Raw genomic sequence first — 17,311 nt, 5'->3', positions numbered from 1 at the left:
TCCTTACTCATGTTGATTATCTGTTCGTCTCTCAGCTACACATGTCTCATTAGTGCTTGGTCCTCTCTGCATGATTCGTGGTTTTTGGTTGTTTTCATCAGAATATGCTTGAACGGCTCGAACGGCTCGGGCTTGTCTAGAAAGCAGCATGTGTTACTGTGTGATCTTTGTTGCAGGCTCGCTGGAAACGTGACTGCTTAGGTTGCTATTCGACAAAGATGTACCTTCCGAAGCCGTTCTTGTTGCTGGCCTCGTTTGCCGTCAAGCCACCTGTAAACCATATACCGTTATTTGCCTCGCCGAGGAGCGCCCATCGGTTGCGTTTGGTCATTGGGGTCTCCATGTTGGTGGTAATTGCAACTGGGTTTACGCTTGCGGCGGGCGCTGCTGTTGGCTGAATGGCATCGTGGTGTGGTGTGGCTGCAGCGGAAAAGTCGATTGTGTGAAACTTGGCGCTCCTCCATTCTGTACATCCGCACCAGTAAGTGTTGGGGTTTTGTGAGAAGAAAAGCAACTCGCCGCTCGGCTTCTTCCACATGGAGTGTTTGAGCGCCATGACGACGCTCTTGCGTATGTTTTCCGGATCCACTTGCTCGGTGATCGATTCACGGATGTGCAACGCTAGCTGACCGAGCGGGAGTGTCACATACTCTGCCGCAGAGAGTGGGCGCAGAGGCGCACCTAAAGCGCCTCCCCACAACTGATGCCTAGGGTAGTCGGCTGGCACATGACCAGCTGGAGGGCGTGTCTTGGCATTGATAATGCAAATCACGCTGCTCGTCTTGCTTGGCTTGATTGCAGTGGACGCGTGGATGTTCTGCAACAACCAGGCAAAAAGCACGTTGAACGTGCTGACGTTCAAGTCGCGCTCAGTTGCGCTCGTGGCAGACGAGGAACGAAGCTGTTCGAGATCCGAGCGAGCTTGTGCCATCAACTCGTCCACCTTAGCTTGTGGTAGATAGATGTAGTACTGGCCAAGCGTCTTTTCAGGTTTCTTTACCTTGACTTCCCACAACAGGAGGCTGATCAACTTGATCTTGCGCGCCAGCCCGTATCGGAACCATTGCAACGGCAAATCTGGAGCCGGCTCGGACTTTTTGTTTTTCTTGTGCTTCTTGTCGTTGGTATCCTTGGGAAGATATTTGATAAACGGATCCTTACCCACATCTTGGAGCTCTTGCACCGCTTGACCGTTCAACGCCGTCTGCCAGCCTTGGAAGATGTGTTTGATTGTGAAAGCGTCGCCCAGGATATGGCTGAAGCTGATGGTGACCGTCGTGGCGTCGGCAAACTTGGTGGCCTGAGCCGTGACGAAGGCCTGATCCTGCTTGATCAACTGCTTCCAGCTGGTGCAGGCATTGCTGCAAATCGTCGCTTTTTCGTGCTCTACGAGCGGCGCTCCTCCGATGCTGATGTTGTTGCGATCGAGGTTCGAGTGGACAGCTTTGGCGACAATGGGATGGTAGTCTGAGAAGGAACGTGAGGATTGGTCGAGCAGGACAATGTGTTTTTCCAGCGGCTTGCTAGCTGAGTTTCGAGATCGGGTTTCCAGTGATTCGAGCGTTGCAGGCGTGGGGATCAAGTACGACAGGCCGGAGGGCGTGGATGGCGTCGCTCGCACACGAGCTGCGAGGATGGGCCAGCTTCGAACAAGCGCATACCACGACTCCTGCAGGGCTGAGAGCGACAGCGATGATGGGAACACAAGCGTGATGCGAGTCAGGATATCCGTGTTGGCCAGTGTGCTGTCCAACACGCCGACGGGGACGCTCGTGTACCCGTCCAGCACAGTATCCACGTTGCTCTTCATGATCAGCGACAGCTCGATGTGCAGTATTGCTCGCGATACAGGCCAAGCTATGGCCGAGCGACGTCGGCGTGTTGATGCTGATGGTGGTGGTGATTTAGGATGACCAACCAGCAGCAAGCCAGCATTCACGAATGCAGCAAACCAGCCGCTCAATCACGAATGTTGCAGCTTTGAGCGTCACTCAGCTTCTCATGGATCCATGGACGCGCGCCGCTATTCAGACCCCTATCGCGCGTTCTTTCATCCACCTCGAACGACGCAGCCTCTTGGATCCGCATGTCCTTCCCCCATCATGCATCCTTCGTGATTCACGATGGTTCCGACGGATGGAATATTCAGATTATGCTCAGAAAGCTGGTGTGGTGCTTCGAATGACGTGTTTCACCACACCTGCATTCGCGATTCACGATTTCCCAAAATCCATAAGTTATCCAGATTCGTGATTATTCGTGATTTTGGGCGGTTTTGTTTGGCAAGGGTTACACGGTAAGTAAGTTTCAGTGCGAATTACGAATCGCCAATTCGCATTTTCTTAGCGTCGACCGTCACGAGTAACACAGGTCTTTTTTGGTTGGACGAGTGGCACGTGAGTTGGATGGAGCCAACCATTTTACCAACCTCCTATCCTGGCTCCAGTCATCACGAACCACGGCGCTTAACACGATCCGTCTGGCCCACGCATTTACACTGACGACGCGTACTATTCACGATTCTCACTGCAAATCCCAGCTATCAGATGTTGATTCAGACTTACACTAACCTTATTCATATTCGTGATTAGCTCCATCGGGATATACTGTTTTCGTCCTCGCTACCGTCGCAAGGCTTCTGTACAAAGATGAGTTTGTCAAACGTGCTTATGCTTTATCACATGAGACTTGCTAGAGCAACTCCTCCGTCAACCATGCCTCACACCATATCGAATATGCACCGTCTTGTGCTGCTGCTAGTGGAAAAGCTTGACGTTAGCTTGGAACTGCAACGTTGCTTTTTCGCTTTGAGCTCCGTACTCCGATGCGATACATGTGAGCAAATGCGCTATGTGCAACCTGGAATTCCGTGAGTTCGCCCTGGAATCAAACTAACTCGACGTTGGCTGGCATAAACGAGCGATATTCACGATTCGGGCAGAGTGATCCTCTTCTATTTAAAATATTTAATATCCAACGATGTAATTATGACTTAGATCTATTTGTTCGGCTCGATCGCAAAATATTTAATATGAATCGGGTTGCTCGGACATTTTGATTCGGTTTGAAAGTGGTGAGTGGTGGGCGAGTGTGGTCCGCCCGACACCAGCCGCCCAAAGGCGCATCTTACGCGGTTTCTAGCCAACCCCGGAAAGAACCCACGACCCTCAGAATCGAAGAAAAAGGCTCCAAACAAACCCCCAAAAAAATCCACAGAAAAAGAAAAAGGGTGAAACTCTGTGCCCGATTGCCGATCGGCTGCCGATACGACCGATGACAGATCGCGCGAGGTGGGCGCTGGTGGATATCGAGAATCGACCCCTCCAACAGTTGCTCCCTCCATCTCAAATACCTCGTGCGACGCTCGTCACACGGAATGGCTCGTTGCCACCGGATGGCATGATCTCGCCTAGGCGTTCGCCCAAACGTCGCGGTCGCTTATCGACGCGGCGAGGCATATGTACGCATGTACTCATCACATCACCATGGTTGACATTTCTCGCGAGTTCTCTGGCATTTCAACTCAACTAGACACGAGATAGACAGTCAGTTACGCCGATCTGTCCTGACTGAAAGCACAATGACGCGCATATACGGTCCTGGATGCTCAGAGAACGTGCCATACATAACGCAATCTGGGTCTGGTCGGCGATGCTGCCAACGTGGGCCGCCAGTGGAGCTATACCTACATGTTTTGCATCACGTATTGGACACCGACATTGCTTGCACCGCTGAGTGGTCGCCAACTGTCTAGGCTCCCTCCCAAGTCTGAACGATCATCCCTGTCGCTGTCGGCTTGGTCGACACCCACTTCCGACTGCCGCAGCGCCCTCTCCAGCTTGGCATCCTTGATCGTTCTGCCCGATCGTGCACCCACGAGACCGTCCAGCTGCACTCGGATCCACTCGACTTCGCTGCGGCTCCATTCGTCCAGCATAGACTGGATCGCTGCAATCTCGCACTCGGTGCAGCTGGCTGTTTGCAACAATTCGATTGCCATGGCGATACAGAGGCATTCGGTGAGATCGCCCGTGTCGAGCTTGCCAAGAGCAAGTGCTACAGCGGCCTGAAGATGGACGGGGCAGTCAGTCACAGCACCTTGCAGCCGTTCCAGCTCGTCTTGATAAGGTGTAGCTCGACCGACTAGATGCTTAACCTGTTCGATAACCGCCCTGGAAAACGTTTGGCACTTGTTCAGCTTCTCGTCTGGCGTCAAGATCGACTCTCCGACTTGCGGATAGGGGAGCAGCTCTAAACGATACAGAAACATGTCGGGTAGCAAGCGCGGCTTTCGTTCTGGATCGCGCTGCCAAGCCGTCGTCCGTCGACTGTCCACCTTGGCAATTACTTTTTCCAGGATAGGACGCAGACAGAGCTCCCATGCGACGTCCCTTGCCCAACGCGTTCTACGTTGGCCATGGTTCTCGTACCGCAGCTGTGCCATGATGCAGTCAAAGCTCTGCTCGTCGATCCATGCCGAATCGAGCATGTCATCCAGCATCGCTTCCAGAACCTCTTGTGCTTTGCAGATAGCATATTGGCGTGCCAGCAACACTTGACGAATCGCATTCTTGTCCTGCGCCGACTCGGCTACTCCGTAGACAAACTCGGCCAAGAACGGCGGCGAGCCGATCGATTTGGTTTCAGGCTTTTCCGTGATCGCCAACCAATGCTTTTCCGCATTGTGGTCCGTGTGTTTCAGCTGGGCTCGGAGCTGTTTGACTTGCGCTACAGGTCGCACGTTGAATAGCAGCATCTTGCAATACAGCTCGACGATCCAATCCGGCGTCAAGGCAGCGTGGCGCGTCACGAGCGTGTTGAGCATCTCGAGCTTGGTTGGCGGAACCGGAAGCGCCAGAGTCTCGACAGACAGCGAGTGGCGCTGCAGGAATGTGTCGAGCCATCGTCCATGTACCTCGATCGAGCGCTTCATAGCTGGCAGCATCACTCTCTGCATGAGAATCGGTGCCCACAATGCGCTTTTTTGCATCGTCTCGGAAACTAGCTGGAAAGTCCTCGGCAGTTTTTTCATCGATCCCAGATCTGAGCTCGGCATAATCGAGCTTTCATACACGCTCGGCAGAACTCCGTCTTTCCATGACTCCTCGGACTCGCTTGGCCGAGTCTCGTCGATTGCTGCCAGAATGCGCACGAATCTGTCAAGCTCCGGAACGAGTCGCTCTGCTGCCGCATCATGCGTGCTTGGCCTGGAACAAATCAGCTCGAGCATCGACGAGAGCGCTGCAAACCGAACATCGACGTGGTCGGTTTGATCGAGAAGTTTCGCCAGTGTCTCGATGGCAACCGAAGCAGGAATCACGTCGGCTTGGCCAAGGATTTGTGCGAGCATCTTGACGGTTGAGACGCTGATGCCGGATTTGGTGTCGCTGGCTGTGCGTTGCAGAATCTCGGCGGCCAAATGCGTGACTGCTTTGCAAGTGTCTTGAGCAGGCAATTGTCGGAGGAATCTTTGCGACAACAAGACTCGATGCCATGAGCTGTCTTGCGAGTTGTCCAGAATGGCTCGTAGCACAAACGGAAGCGCTGCGCTCGGACGATCGCTCGCCATCAAACAGCGCACAAACTGAGTAGCCAGCTGATCGCCTTTCGACAGCCGTCCCTCTCGACGCGCAGTCGTGAGTCGTTGTGTAAATTCTCGTAATAGCGATACTGGGATCTGGAAGCCGAGATGCTTGAGCATGTGGTGCATCGCGCTGTTGTCGTCCATCTTGGCGCGCATTGCATTGACAAACGAGCGACTCAATACCATGTTGGGGTACCGAACATGAGCTTTATCTGGGAATGGCAGAGTGATTGCACTAGTATCGGATTTCGGCCTCACACAAAGCTCGTCAAACAGCATCAGATGCCACACGATCTGCGCTTCGCGGATACACCTGATCTTGTCTTTCGGGTGGTCGCCATTTCTGCAACCGGCAAGAGCGACGTCGGCGGCGCTCACTTGATGGCGCGCGCGCACGACGTAAGGGGTTGTTCGAAAGCTGTATCCACCGAATTCCGACGTGTAGTAGCACAGAGTTCCGTCGTGCAAGTTCAAAGACGCACTGCAGCTGAGCATCTCGTCGAAAACTGTGGTCTCTAGCTGGCGTTCTGCAAACATTGGAGGGCTGCCGAGCTTATTTGGATCCCATTCGATTCGAATGCTGCTGTTCCTGTCGTCGACTTGGGTGGTGGGCAGCTGCGGGAACCTGGATGGCGCATACAAGCTCGGGAATCTAGGCACTTTGTGGCATTGCACCAAAACAGTAAACGCGTGATCTCTTAACTCTGCCTCTGCTTCTTGGCGTGTCATCCTGTTGTGCGAAAGCACTCCAACAGCATGTACGAAGGCTTGCTCTAGCGTCTGGCGCTTGCCGATCTTGCTTCGGTGCGCTTTAGTCAGCAAGAGCAGGCTAAACAGGTAATCTTGGTGGCAATCTTTGACGGCGTCTCTTGTCGCATCGTCTTGCGCCACAGGCTGGAGAGCGATGTGGGAATCAGCAAACACCACCTCTCTCGCCTTATTGAGCAAGAAGCAGTTGGGCGTTCGAGCAAGGATGTAGTCCAGATTCCAGATACTTGGTGCAACATGCAAGGGAAGACCCTGAGGAATGCCTCGAGGAAGCCGAGCTACCGCCGGGTTGAGGCTGATTCGGTGTTGCTTCCAGAGCGCATCGCGAGCGACAAAGAGCTTTTCTACAAACGAGAGGCCCGCCATGCTTCGAATTCTGAGCGCATCTGTAGCAAAGAACGAGGGCTCGAGTTCTGTGCCTAGCGGCCCAGCGATATGGTACATTGCCAGACGGCGATAGTCGGGCTCCATGCAAGCCTTTTCGATTCGGATTAGGAGATCGACAGTCTCGTCCCAGACGAGTTCCGAGATGGCATTGGTGTCTAGACCGAGATGTGTTTGCAATTGGTCGATCCGGCGCATGCGCTCGACGACGACTGGTCGAACTAGCAGACGCGCACCTGCAGTGTTTTGGACGCTGAAGCTGGGCTCGAGCAACGATTTGCGCACCGTCTCGAACCATTCCCAGATGGCATTGTTTGCGTCATGAATGCGGTCGCGGATATGCACAGCTGTGACGTGTTGATCCAGCACCTCAGGAATGCCAGAAAGAAGCTGGATCGCTTCGCGCTTGTGCAGACTGCCTTCCGAAAACAGCGAGCGTGCAACTGTGACGTCACGCACAAAACGACGCATCCATACGATGGTACTCGTGTACAGCTCGATGGAGCGGCTGCAGATAGCCCAGTGCAAGCCACTGCGAGCCAGATCTTCGCGAACACCCGCATCCGAGCTGCGAGACACCCTGGCGCGCACATCTTGCACAGCTGCTGTGGCGACAGATATGCGCTCTTGCGTGACAAGGTCTCGCTGAAGCTCGAAGCGCACCATATCAAAGTTCAGATAGCCGTGCGCTGTGGTGAAACCCAAGATCGAGTCAGCCCGACCAACAGTAATGACACGATCGCGCAAACGTCGAGCCGCTAAGTGACCCATCAAGCGCAACGCTTGCGGTGTAGGCAGGGCCAAGAGGACACCTACGCGAAGACTTATTAGATGATGACGACAAGATAGTAGTTGCTGCACAACTTGTTCTTCATCGAGGTCGTTTGTAGAGGCGTGCTGATCGGGACAAACCATGAGCTTGAGCAAAGCCCACCTCTGCCTCGGAGGCACGTGTTTGTACAGTTTACAGAAGAGGTGCTGTCGTTGATGTGAAGGACTGACGTGGAAAAGCTCCAGAAGGATGTGTTCGAACATGTCAGCTGCTCGAGACCAAGAACGAAGCGCCTGTTTGTGTAGACGAGCTGCGAATGGACCAACACGCTCCGTATGCTTGGATAGGATGCGCAGGATGACTTGAAACATGTGCATTCGAAGCGATGGCTCGAGACCGCGACGCTGGACGAGTTTCTGGCATAACGACGCTACAGGCGTCGGTGAGCTGATGCGCGCAGATTCTTTGGAAAAGATCGACTCGAACGCATCGGTGAGAAAGCAAACGAGCTTTGCGGGATCGTCGACTTGAGCGTTGTGCATGACAGCGAGGATTAGGGCAGGCAGATGCTTTTCTTGATCGGGCCATCTTGACTTGGACGGAAGCGTTGGAGCTGCGTCTTGCACAAAGACGTTGGGATGTTCTCTGAGCAAGTGGCGTTGGTCGCCAGAGAGCGTCATGACCATCTGAGGACCAAAGAGTACCTTGTGCACCATCTGCGATGTGCATGCTGGGAGAAGTGCAGAGTAAAGATGGACAAGCTCACGATTGTCGGCGTCTGCTGCTTTCAGATGCTGCGTAGGACTTGTATCGTTTCCTGTCTCGAGTTGTGGCACGAGAAGCAAGAGCAGTTGCGTGACTACGTCTCTCTTTTCAGTCTTGGCCTGACCTGCTTTTCCTCTCACGCTGCGACCGAGGATGCGCGTGAACTTGTTAACTTGCGAGACAGACAGTTGGGCGAAAAGCTGAGCGATACCCGGCGCGCCTCCCAGTGCCTCCCACGCTGCTCGCCAGTGTTTGCTACGAAACCATGCTCCGAAGCGTTGAATGGCCGAGGTTCGCGCGAGATTTGATGAATTCTGCTGGAGTGCAGCCGATAGCGAGTGCGCATCTTTGGTGATGCTTAGCCAGATTCGGACGACATCTGGAGGCACAGCTTCAAGAGCGACCAAATGCAACAAGCTTTGCGCGACTGGAGCCTCAGAAAGCGTCGTAATCTGCTCTCGTAGGTACTCGGCCACATTGACAGGAGCAGCGCGGCTGAGCAGCTCGATGTCGAGTGGTACCATGCTTTACAGATTCTAAGAGTATTTCCAGCTAAAGTAGCAAAGTACACCAGCGTGCTGTCTCGACAAAGCTCCAATGAGGATGGTGCTTACGAGGAACAATCACGGATATGTGATGAGCGGTGTAGGCCGCCAAAGCGAGCAGCACCGGCTTTGCTCAAAAATACTCGAAGCTGTTCTTGTTCGAGCCGCCTTGCCCGTTTCGTCACTCTAACCGAGCAGAGGCCAAGTCGAAGCGAGTCAGGTTCGTGATGATTGCACGGTCAAGTGATGGTACAAGAGGAACAGACGTGGTTATGGGTTGACCATGATTCGCTAATCAAGGAATTCCGATTCCAGAACAAACAAGCGTGATCGCGTCAGGGTCCGCGAGCTCAGCGAAGCACGAAGGTCTGTGCGAATCCGCGCGCTAGGCGATGGCTAGTCTAGCGACGATGACCAAGATAATGGAGGAGAAGAGATAATGTATATTTATATAATAAACAACTAACAATCACGAATCCGGAATTCTCTGCTCAGCACTTTGGTTTGCTGACAGCCGCCAAGTCGTGAGTGACGAGTGGTGACCACTCTAACTGCGCAAAACTCAGCCTACAGCTTTTGTCTCGGCGACGACGCGTTACGTCTCCTATTACCCAATCGTGAATATGCTACTCCGACTTCATCTAGATGATTAAGAGAATATTGCCGATGCATCTCGCGCGAGAGGCCAAGAGAACGGCTGCGAAATCAAACACCACGCACGGCTCTCATGCCCCCGAGGTCTAGCCGCAATCACGACTCTCTTCGCGAGTTGTTAACACCATCCCTCGTGCGACGCAGTGTCTCACGACTGCGTACGCGACACACCTGCACATTCACCATTCACCATTGCTGACACAGAAACGACGAGGGTCCAACGCAAATTAAGAATCTATTTCTAAGCAAGCAAGGTCCGAGGTACCAGAGGTGCTAGCGCAACTGATACTCCCGACTCGTACCAAAAAATATTAAACGGTCAAATGTATGTATGTGGTCTGCGTATTCCAGCGCGAAGTCGAAACGAATTAAAGAGGGTCAAAGTCGTGAGTGCGGAAATGTGAATAGTGAATATGGAGCAGGGGACAAACTCTCAGAGCCGTCTGAGGAAGAGTCGGAAAAGGTTAGGCGCCGTAGTCGTCCGGAGAGAGCCCGAGAAGGGTCAAAGCAAGCTCGTCCGGAGCCATGGCGTGAGATAGGGGAACAGTGGTGAGTCAAGTTGGGATCCAGACGGGAACCCATCTACGAGGAGCTTGCGCACCGTCCGTAATTGGAGGCGCTTATTTGCACTTGAATTGGGCGCCAACACCCTTGATGCCAATAACGCCAAGCAGGTTGGTGATCTGCGAGGGGAAAAAGCCAAGGACAGCATTGCTAGCATCGCAGAGCAGCGACTCGAGCGTGGCACCGGTGGTTTTGGGGTCGAGGAGCGACTTGAGCTCCTGGTAAGCGCCATCAGTGGTGGGCAGGGGGATGAAAGCGCCCTTGCCGATGCTCCAACCAGGAATCGTCGGCTTGGCCACAAACACAATACCGGCCCAAGCAAGAATCTCGGGAGTCGTCATGGGCACAATCCTCTTGGACCAGCCCTTGGGGAACCTCTCATCAATGAACCAGTTCTTGATCATGGTCTCGTCGAACTTGACAAAAGAGCCACGCAGAACCTCGTGCACGAAACCACTCTCGCCGTATGCGACGAGCATTCGCCAGGGGTTGAAGTCGAAAACCGGGTTGTTCTTGCGGCCATAATCCCAAGCACGGTAGCGCGAGTTGGCGAGCGACCAAATGTTGACGTTTCCTTTGCCGTAAGTGTTGGTCTCCTGGATGAACTGCTTGACTAGCTTCGGGTCAGCGTCCCAGCTGTTGCCAAAGTAGTTATCTTTACGCGTCACTGAAGCATCGCCTTCGAGGATACCGTGGTGGCTCAAGCCGCCGCCAAGTCCGTATCGGCCGCCGATGGACAATTTCATCTGCAGCAGGTCACCCATGCCGACAAACGAGATAGCAGCCAGGATACCAGCAAGGTCTGGGCTGAGGTTGAGGCCGAGGAACGTACCGACGATCAGATCGATCGGGTTAATCACACCGCTGCGAGGAAGGTAGCCGTGGTTGGCGATTGTGTTGAGACCAGGGCAAGGTCCACGCTTGGCACCCTTGGGAGGAGGCTGCCACGGGTGGTACTTGTCTTCGGCGGGCGGCAAGAGTCCAAGGTCTCGTCGAATGCCAAAGGTGTTGTAGATGCTTTCGGGCGTGATATCAGTAATCTTGGTGTTGAGCAGGCTGCCCACGTCAGGAACGGTGACGTTGCTGTTCAGCTCGGCAACCTTGTTCTTGATGTCGTTGAACAGGTTGTTCAGGTGCAGCGGGTTAGCCGAGAGGAGACGCTTTTCAAGGTGCGAAGGCTCGCCGTTGGGTCCAGGAGCCATCATGGCGTGGAGGTTTGGCAGAGCCAGCGCAGGCGCTGCCATAAAGGCAGCCGAGAGCAGCAGCGGCAGGTTGAAGGACAACTTCATCTTGTCCAGGGAACGGGTTCAAAAGTGGTAGAGAATGTAGGCTTTGAGGTGCTACAAAGTAGAGAGAGGAAGGGAGATCGGTTGGGTGGGTTGATGAGAGCTGAGCAGACCTAGTCAGAGGACACCCCCTTTTTATGCTTTTGGGGATCGCTGAAAAGTGTGCAAGCGAAAGTGGCCTCAGATTCGCAATCAAGGTGAGCGTCCTTGTCATACATGAATCCTGATTGGACGTGGAACGGACCGCAAACAGATGCAGGCGATGACTGCTGCTTGTTGCACGGAAGGGTTTGGGACTTGTCTTGATTCCATGCAGCGAGGTACACCATCAAAAGACACTAACGGACACCTGGTCACATCGTCGATGCTGGCATGCGTTGAAAGCGATGTACGGACCTCGATATCACTCGAATGAAGAAGCACCTGCGTCGCTTCGTTTAGCCAGGTTTGGAGATTTCTTTCGTGTGGTAGCGCTTAGGACAAGCGATTTACCGCGCAAACCAAGCGTCTGTGCCAGTCATCTATCGGTTCCGTCACAAGATCGAAACGCGAGATGCAACTCCCGTACCGCCTTCGGTATCGAGCTGTCCAGCATTGCTTAGTCGATCCAGCATATCGGACATGTCGACGGCTGAGACATTTCTTTTTCGCTTGTTTTTTCCCTCAGCTCGCGACGTGATTTAGCTCGACAACACCAGACACCGAGACCAGATTGTTATGCAAGCTGTCAAGATTGGCATACTGAGCGGCGCTTTCGGCTGATTCGGCTGTGCTGCACCGCCGGACTACACCTTGTTTGTCGATAACGACAGAAACAGACCGGCTGAGAAGGCGAAAGCACTCGGCACACGAATGCCTATGAGATTTGCCAAGATGAACCAAGGGGCCTGACCATGCTGATTTTCACGCAAGATGCTGGGCACGGTATACAGATCATTTGCCTGTATCTCGTTAATGCGAACCATGCGTGCTTGTTGAGTGGCGGCTAAACTTGGTTCGAGCAGACAGACCTGGCTCGAACCTGCAATGCAAGCTTGATGATCCTTGATGGTCTCGCCTCACGTAACGGCAGAATCTAACGAGCGAGGTAGCTTTGACAGGGGGATGCGCAGGGTCTCGGTTACCGCACCTAGATTGGCTGCAGAAGCGATCAGGGGTCCCGTCCGATTTTTCATGCCGAGCTTTCTTGACGTGTATCTGCTCAGATGATCGTCGATCCACAGTATGCATCATTTGTTTGTGCACTAGACCCCAAGACTCTGCACGATGAGCGAAGCGCTAGCTAGCTATACCGAGCAGGGCGCAGACGGTCAACAATCCAGAATCATGCTGGCGAGCTTGAGACGGCGAAGCGTGGTCACGCTGCAAGTGGGCGCCAAGCTTGGAACTAGACGCATCAAGACGCCGGTTTCTAGTTTGCTTCGTTATTTGGCCAAAAGCTGTCTACCTGTCAAGAGTTTCATGCATGCACCAACATATAGGCGAGGCAGTAGAGATGCTCTGTCCCGGACACTTGTTGATGCTTGGGCGTCAGGCCATCTGACACGGCCAAACATGTTGGATGTTGCAGTTAGAAAACGTCAGACTCGGTGTCAACCAAGTTCTCTGTGTTTGCGCAAGCAAGGCGCATCCTGGTTTCCAATCTGAAACCGCCTCCTTGGCGCGATATTAACGACTGTGCAAGGTGGATTTGTGATTCATTCACGATTGTTCGTGATTGCTAATCAGCGAGTTGCAATTCGCGATCGAACTGCTCCGCGTGAGGCTTTCGCTAATGGACGGCTTCCCGAATTTACGATTGTGAACCACGAATATCAGTGTGTGAGTATATTGTGTATTGTGTATCGTGTATTGTGTATCACGCGTGCATAGTGTATCGTGCATAGTGTATCGTGCATAGTGTATTCACGATTCGGGTGTTTGCTGTTACGCCCTCGGGGCGTCGTCGTCGCTAAGATTCGACATTCGTAATTCTCGAATCGTGGTTCCAGTCGCGAGTCGCGAGTCAGTCACGAGTGTCTAAAAATATTGCATCCACACTCTGTGACTAGATACTTGTACACTCGTGACTGCGTGCGGTTACAAGTTTAGCGAGCAAAAGAATAACCAAGTCAGTCACCGTAAAGCTAATATTCACGCATCACGAATGCCTGTCGGATCTCGCAGAATAATCAAATTCGGCGTAGTCATGTCTCGTTTTGACACTTGGGCTGAGCGACTGTGGACCCACTTCCGCAAAGCACGGACAACAGAGACAATAACCCTAACGGAGACAAACAGACATCGCGCAAGCAGCCATCACACGCCAATCCACGCCACGCCACGCCACACATTCACGCATTCACGCATTCACGCATTCATTCACGATTCACGCATTGGTGATACTGTAAACGTTGCTACGACGCCACTTTCACAGTTGGCGAGCTGGCTCGTTTCCGAGTCGCGTCTGCATCATCATCCATGATTCGTAATGAATTGTTCGCAATCGAATCGGTCTTATTGGCTGCTGCGGCATTCACAGTGAGCAACCTCGTGCCTGTTCTGCTGTAAATTGACGCACACTTATTCCAACCCTTCCCACAAGTGGCGCAGCTTGATTTGTGGCGTCCGAACCAAGCCTCTCTTTGTCGTTTGACGACGTCGAGCAGCGAGCACGATTCAACTCGAATCAATCGCAGCGTCTACTCACCATCTTCACGCGCTTGTTCTCGACCTGCTGTCTCGAGAGCCGCCTTCAAGCTCGATTGGCCCTTCTCACAGTTTCTCAGTCAAGCCCGTCGTCCTACTTCTTCTAGCCTGGTGTACATTCAACACCGCTCTTTTTAGCTCGATGTGAATGGTCTTCGATCTTTGTAAATGGTACATCCTTCGGACCGAGAAAGCGCCCGTTGTGCGTGTTTGAAAGCCTTGCATGGGCTTTGATGGCCCTGAACCGGATCACCATCTCCCGCCCGCCGCCGTCTGGCTTCCCGAACTCTAAAGCCAGTCTCTTCCAGGGTGTTCAAGCACACCAACTTGGCGCCTAGTGTCGTCGCTACGACCCCCGTCTCTCGTTCGCTCACGTGAACGGAGGCTAGTACCTCGCAAACTATCTGAGCTACGTTTTAGCGCCGCGATAAGGGATCGACGAACAAGTCAGTGAGTCCCGAGTATGTGTCCCACATTTAACCATTCACGATTTAACGCTGCCGATTCAGAATTATTTAGTCGTTTATCAATCACAAATAAAATATGCTCAAAAAACCAGGTCGCCAAAACATTCTCCCAAAAGCCAAATCTGAGAGATCGGGCGCTGCGTAATCGGCGATCTTCCTCCTCGCGTGTCGCACGTCCACAGTCGTCAGTCGTGAGTCACACGCCACGCGTCGATGTGTGGTAAGTTTGCAATACTGGCCTAAGTGGGGGGAACGCTTACCCCCGCATTCTACGATCGAGAGCGGACCCCCACGAATGCCGACTTGCACTTCGCGGAATCTATCGAGGACATTCTGAATCACGAGGTTGACATCACCTCAGACCCATGGCGCGGACGAAACGGATAGCTTGCAAGAATGCGGACGGACTCGCAGACCAAGCTGTTCCATGATCGTTTGGCTGGACAAGCTATAAAGGAGTTTCCAAGACTCTTCTCGTACATACCTTTCTGTCGCTATCAAGAACCAAACAACGTTGTCCTCGAAAGGAAAACTCGACGCAGACTTATATATCATGACTATCCCAGCACCTGAGAGCGCCCCTACTGGCGAGTGTCACTCCAGAGCACGCCACATTGGCAGTAAGTGGCACAAGCATCAAGACACGCTCTCGATGAAAATTCGCATGTTTTTGCTCAGCTGACAGTGAAATCTTTGCCCCGACTGTGTTTGCGCTTTCAGGTCATGTGGAGCACTAATCGATGGCCCATCGACAACCAGACGCCGGAAGATGGTGCTGTCAAGTCCATCTTCACCGGCCGTTCGCACAACGACAACGGTTCCGTGGTACGATTTGTCGACTTGCCGCCTCAAGCATGCAGTCCCATGCACCGCACCCAGACGCTTGACTACGGTATCGTCATCTTTGGTGAGATCGAGCTCGAACTCGATTCTGGCGAAAAGAGAACGCTCAGGTCCGGTGACACATGCATCCAACGTGGTACCAACCACCTTTGGCGCAACACCACCGACAAGTGGGTCAGGATCGCATTCATCCTGCTTCACAGTAAGCCCATTGTGATCGACGGAAAGCAGCTGACCGATCAAGGCTTCCCTGGTCAATGAGTGTCGAAGCAAGTAATGGCATTCGATTTTCAGTTTGACGTCTGACAGGTTTGGTTGGTGAATTTGCGCGAGCCTCCTTGTGACCAGGGCTTATGGCTGTGAAAGTTGATCGAGGTTTTGAATGCGAGGTGAGGTGAGCTTCACGCGACGCATCTTGCTCCACTACAGCTAGCTTCAGCTCCGAGGTTGCATCGCAGGGCCTTGAACACCTCGCGGACGGCACGAATCAACCCTAAGGTGGTTCCCCACCCTTGCCGAAAGATAGTGTTGCGATTTCTGAAAACCTCGATCAAACCCCCACTGTCTGATACTTGCCTACATATACAGCAGATGCTCTTGCTCTGCTTGGGTATCCGATCTATACCATTCGAGTGGCCGTCTTGGTACCGCAAACCACGATGATCTTGACGCCGAATCGCATCCATCGAGCCCCAATAGGCTTTGGACCAGCGCCGTCGCCACGTCAAGCTCCGGATGGGAGCAGGTTCGACTGGTCAAATGCGCGCACCACCACGATTGGTACCTCACGATCGAAGCTTGTCGAGCAATTTGACTCACAGACTCTGGTGTACGTGCTTACCAAGACAGATTCTCTTCTGGGATCAATGTGGATGCATGCCACCAGGTCTGGTCCTGGAAGCACACCGAGACTCGATCAACGCCATGCTGCCTGAGGGCTACGTTGTGGATCGCCTGACACCGCACCCCACAGTGCTATTCAAAGTGATGGAGTTGCGCAACCTGCCCTGGCTGGCTGGTCGAGGATACAACACGTTGGGCATCTACCTCAACGATGTCATCTGCCAACGAGTCTCTCCGCCTGTCAAAGCGTCGTAGCTTGCGGTGCTCTTCGAAAACTTCACCGATCCGATCAGCACGGGCAGAGAGGAACTCGGTTTCCCTAAAGTGTTCGCCGAGATTGCCGATGCCACCATCACGCTCACGGGTGAGCAGGAGAAAAGAGTCCATACACTGAGCTGGGGTGGGTACGAGTTTTTGCGTCTCGAGCTAACCCTCGCCTCATTCGACACGGTACAAAGCCCAGCACTGCAGCCAGACAAGAGGCTCTACACGCACCCCACAAAGACCGGCTTCTTGCACCAGCGTTACATTCCCGCGGTGGGAATCCCCGGCCAAGCCGATGCCAACTATGCGACGTTCTGCCCTCCGCCACCTTGGCCCCCTTCGGTACTGCACTTCCAGACCGTCAAGTCTGACGCCGACGCTGCTTGCGCGTCCACATGTCCGGCAATCGTCCATTCCGATGCTCGAAAGATAGCCGATGCGTCTCGTACGACCTGTACCAGGGCGCAGTGAAGCTCGAGATTCAACGTGGGGGCTTCCAACACTTGCCGACACTGTACAATGTAGTGGATGCGCTGGCGGACCTCAAGATCGTCGAGTGCAAAGAGGTGGCGCTGCAGCAGTTCATCGGTGCTAGCGACCTAGGTGAGTGTGCACTTGGCGCTTTCCTCTTAAAACCCAAAGTTGCGCGACTAGCTCACTCATGTACTTCTGTTTCCCTTGTTCGTCCCAACCAGCAAGCAATCATCGGATCGAACAGTAGAAAGGCAACATTGGTATCGGTGCACTCGGAACATCACGCAACAACTTGAATAAGTATCGACCTATATTGCATAACATGAAATCATCACAATCATCAAACGACTTGGAAAGGGAGCTATGCAAACTGACACGAGGCCGAAACCGAGGCCGTGTGCTTTTTTGAA

General features: G+C 53.3%; 5 protein-coding genes across 5 annotated transcripts; 2 read left to right on the top strand and 3 right to left on the bottom strand.

Annotated features, from left to right (window-relative positions):
- Nucleotides 1-205: 205 nt before the first annotated feature.
- On the bottom strand, nucleotides 206-1,810 carry UMAG_03114 (Acetyltransferase involved in MEL production; the record flags this gene model as incomplete). The annotated part of the gene is made up of 1 exon (XM_011391163.1): nucleotides 206-1,810. One exon carries the CDS (start codon nucleotides 1,808-1,810, stop codon nucleotides 206-208), a length of 1,605 nt encoding a protein of 534 aa, XP_011389465.1.
- Nucleotides 1,811-3,685: 1,875 nt separating this feature from the next.
- Nucleotides 3,686-8,797, bottom strand: UMAG_03113 (uncharacterized protein; the record flags this gene model as incomplete). Its single annotated transcript, XM_011391162.1, has 1 exon — nucleotides 3,686-8,797. The coding sequence occupies one exon, from the start codon at nucleotides 8,795-8,797 to the stop codon at nucleotides 3,686-3,688; it is 5,112 nt and encodes a 1,703-aa protein (XP_011389464.1).
- Nucleotides 8,798-10,092: 1,295 nt separating this feature from the next.
- Nucleotides 10,093-11,325, bottom strand: UMAG_03112 (uncharacterized protein; the record flags this gene model as incomplete). The annotated part of the gene is made up of 1 exon (XM_011391161.1): nucleotides 10,093-11,325. The coding sequence occupies one exon, from the start codon at nucleotides 11,323-11,325 to the stop codon at nucleotides 10,093-10,095; it is 1,233 nt and encodes a 410-aa protein (XP_011389463.1).
- Nucleotides 11,326-15,200: 3,875 nt separating this feature from the next.
- Nucleotides 15,201-15,581, top strand: UMAG_10634 (uncharacterized protein; the record flags this gene model as incomplete). Its single annotated transcript, XM_011391226.1, has 1 exon — nucleotides 15,201-15,581. One exon carries the CDS (start codon nucleotides 15,201-15,203, stop codon nucleotides 15,579-15,581), a length of 381 nt encoding a protein of 126 aa, XP_011389528.1.
- A 398-nt stretch (nucleotides 15,582-15,979) lies between these two features.
- UMAG_10633 (uncharacterized protein) lies at nucleotides 15,980-17,148 on the top strand (the record flags this gene model as incomplete). The annotated part of the gene is made up of 5 exons (XM_011391225.1): nucleotides 15,980-16,100; nucleotides 16,207-16,414; nucleotides 16,457-16,769; nucleotides 16,889-17,030; nucleotides 17,123-17,148. The coding sequence occupies 5 exons, from the start codon at nucleotides 15,980-15,982 to the stop codon at nucleotides 17,146-17,148; spliced, it is 810 nt and encodes a 269-aa protein (XP_011389527.1).
- Nucleotides 17,149-17,311: the final 163 nt, after the last annotated feature.

This window comes from Mycosarcoma maydis, chromosome 7, assembly GCF_000328475.2.
Source record: "Mycosarcoma maydis chromosome 7, whole genome shotgun sequence".
NCBI classification, from domain to species: Eukaryota; Fungi; Basidiomycota; class Ustilaginomycetes; order Ustilaginales; genus Mycosarcoma; species Mycosarcoma maydis.
This window is presented reverse-complemented; position numbering and strand designations above follow the sequence as displayed.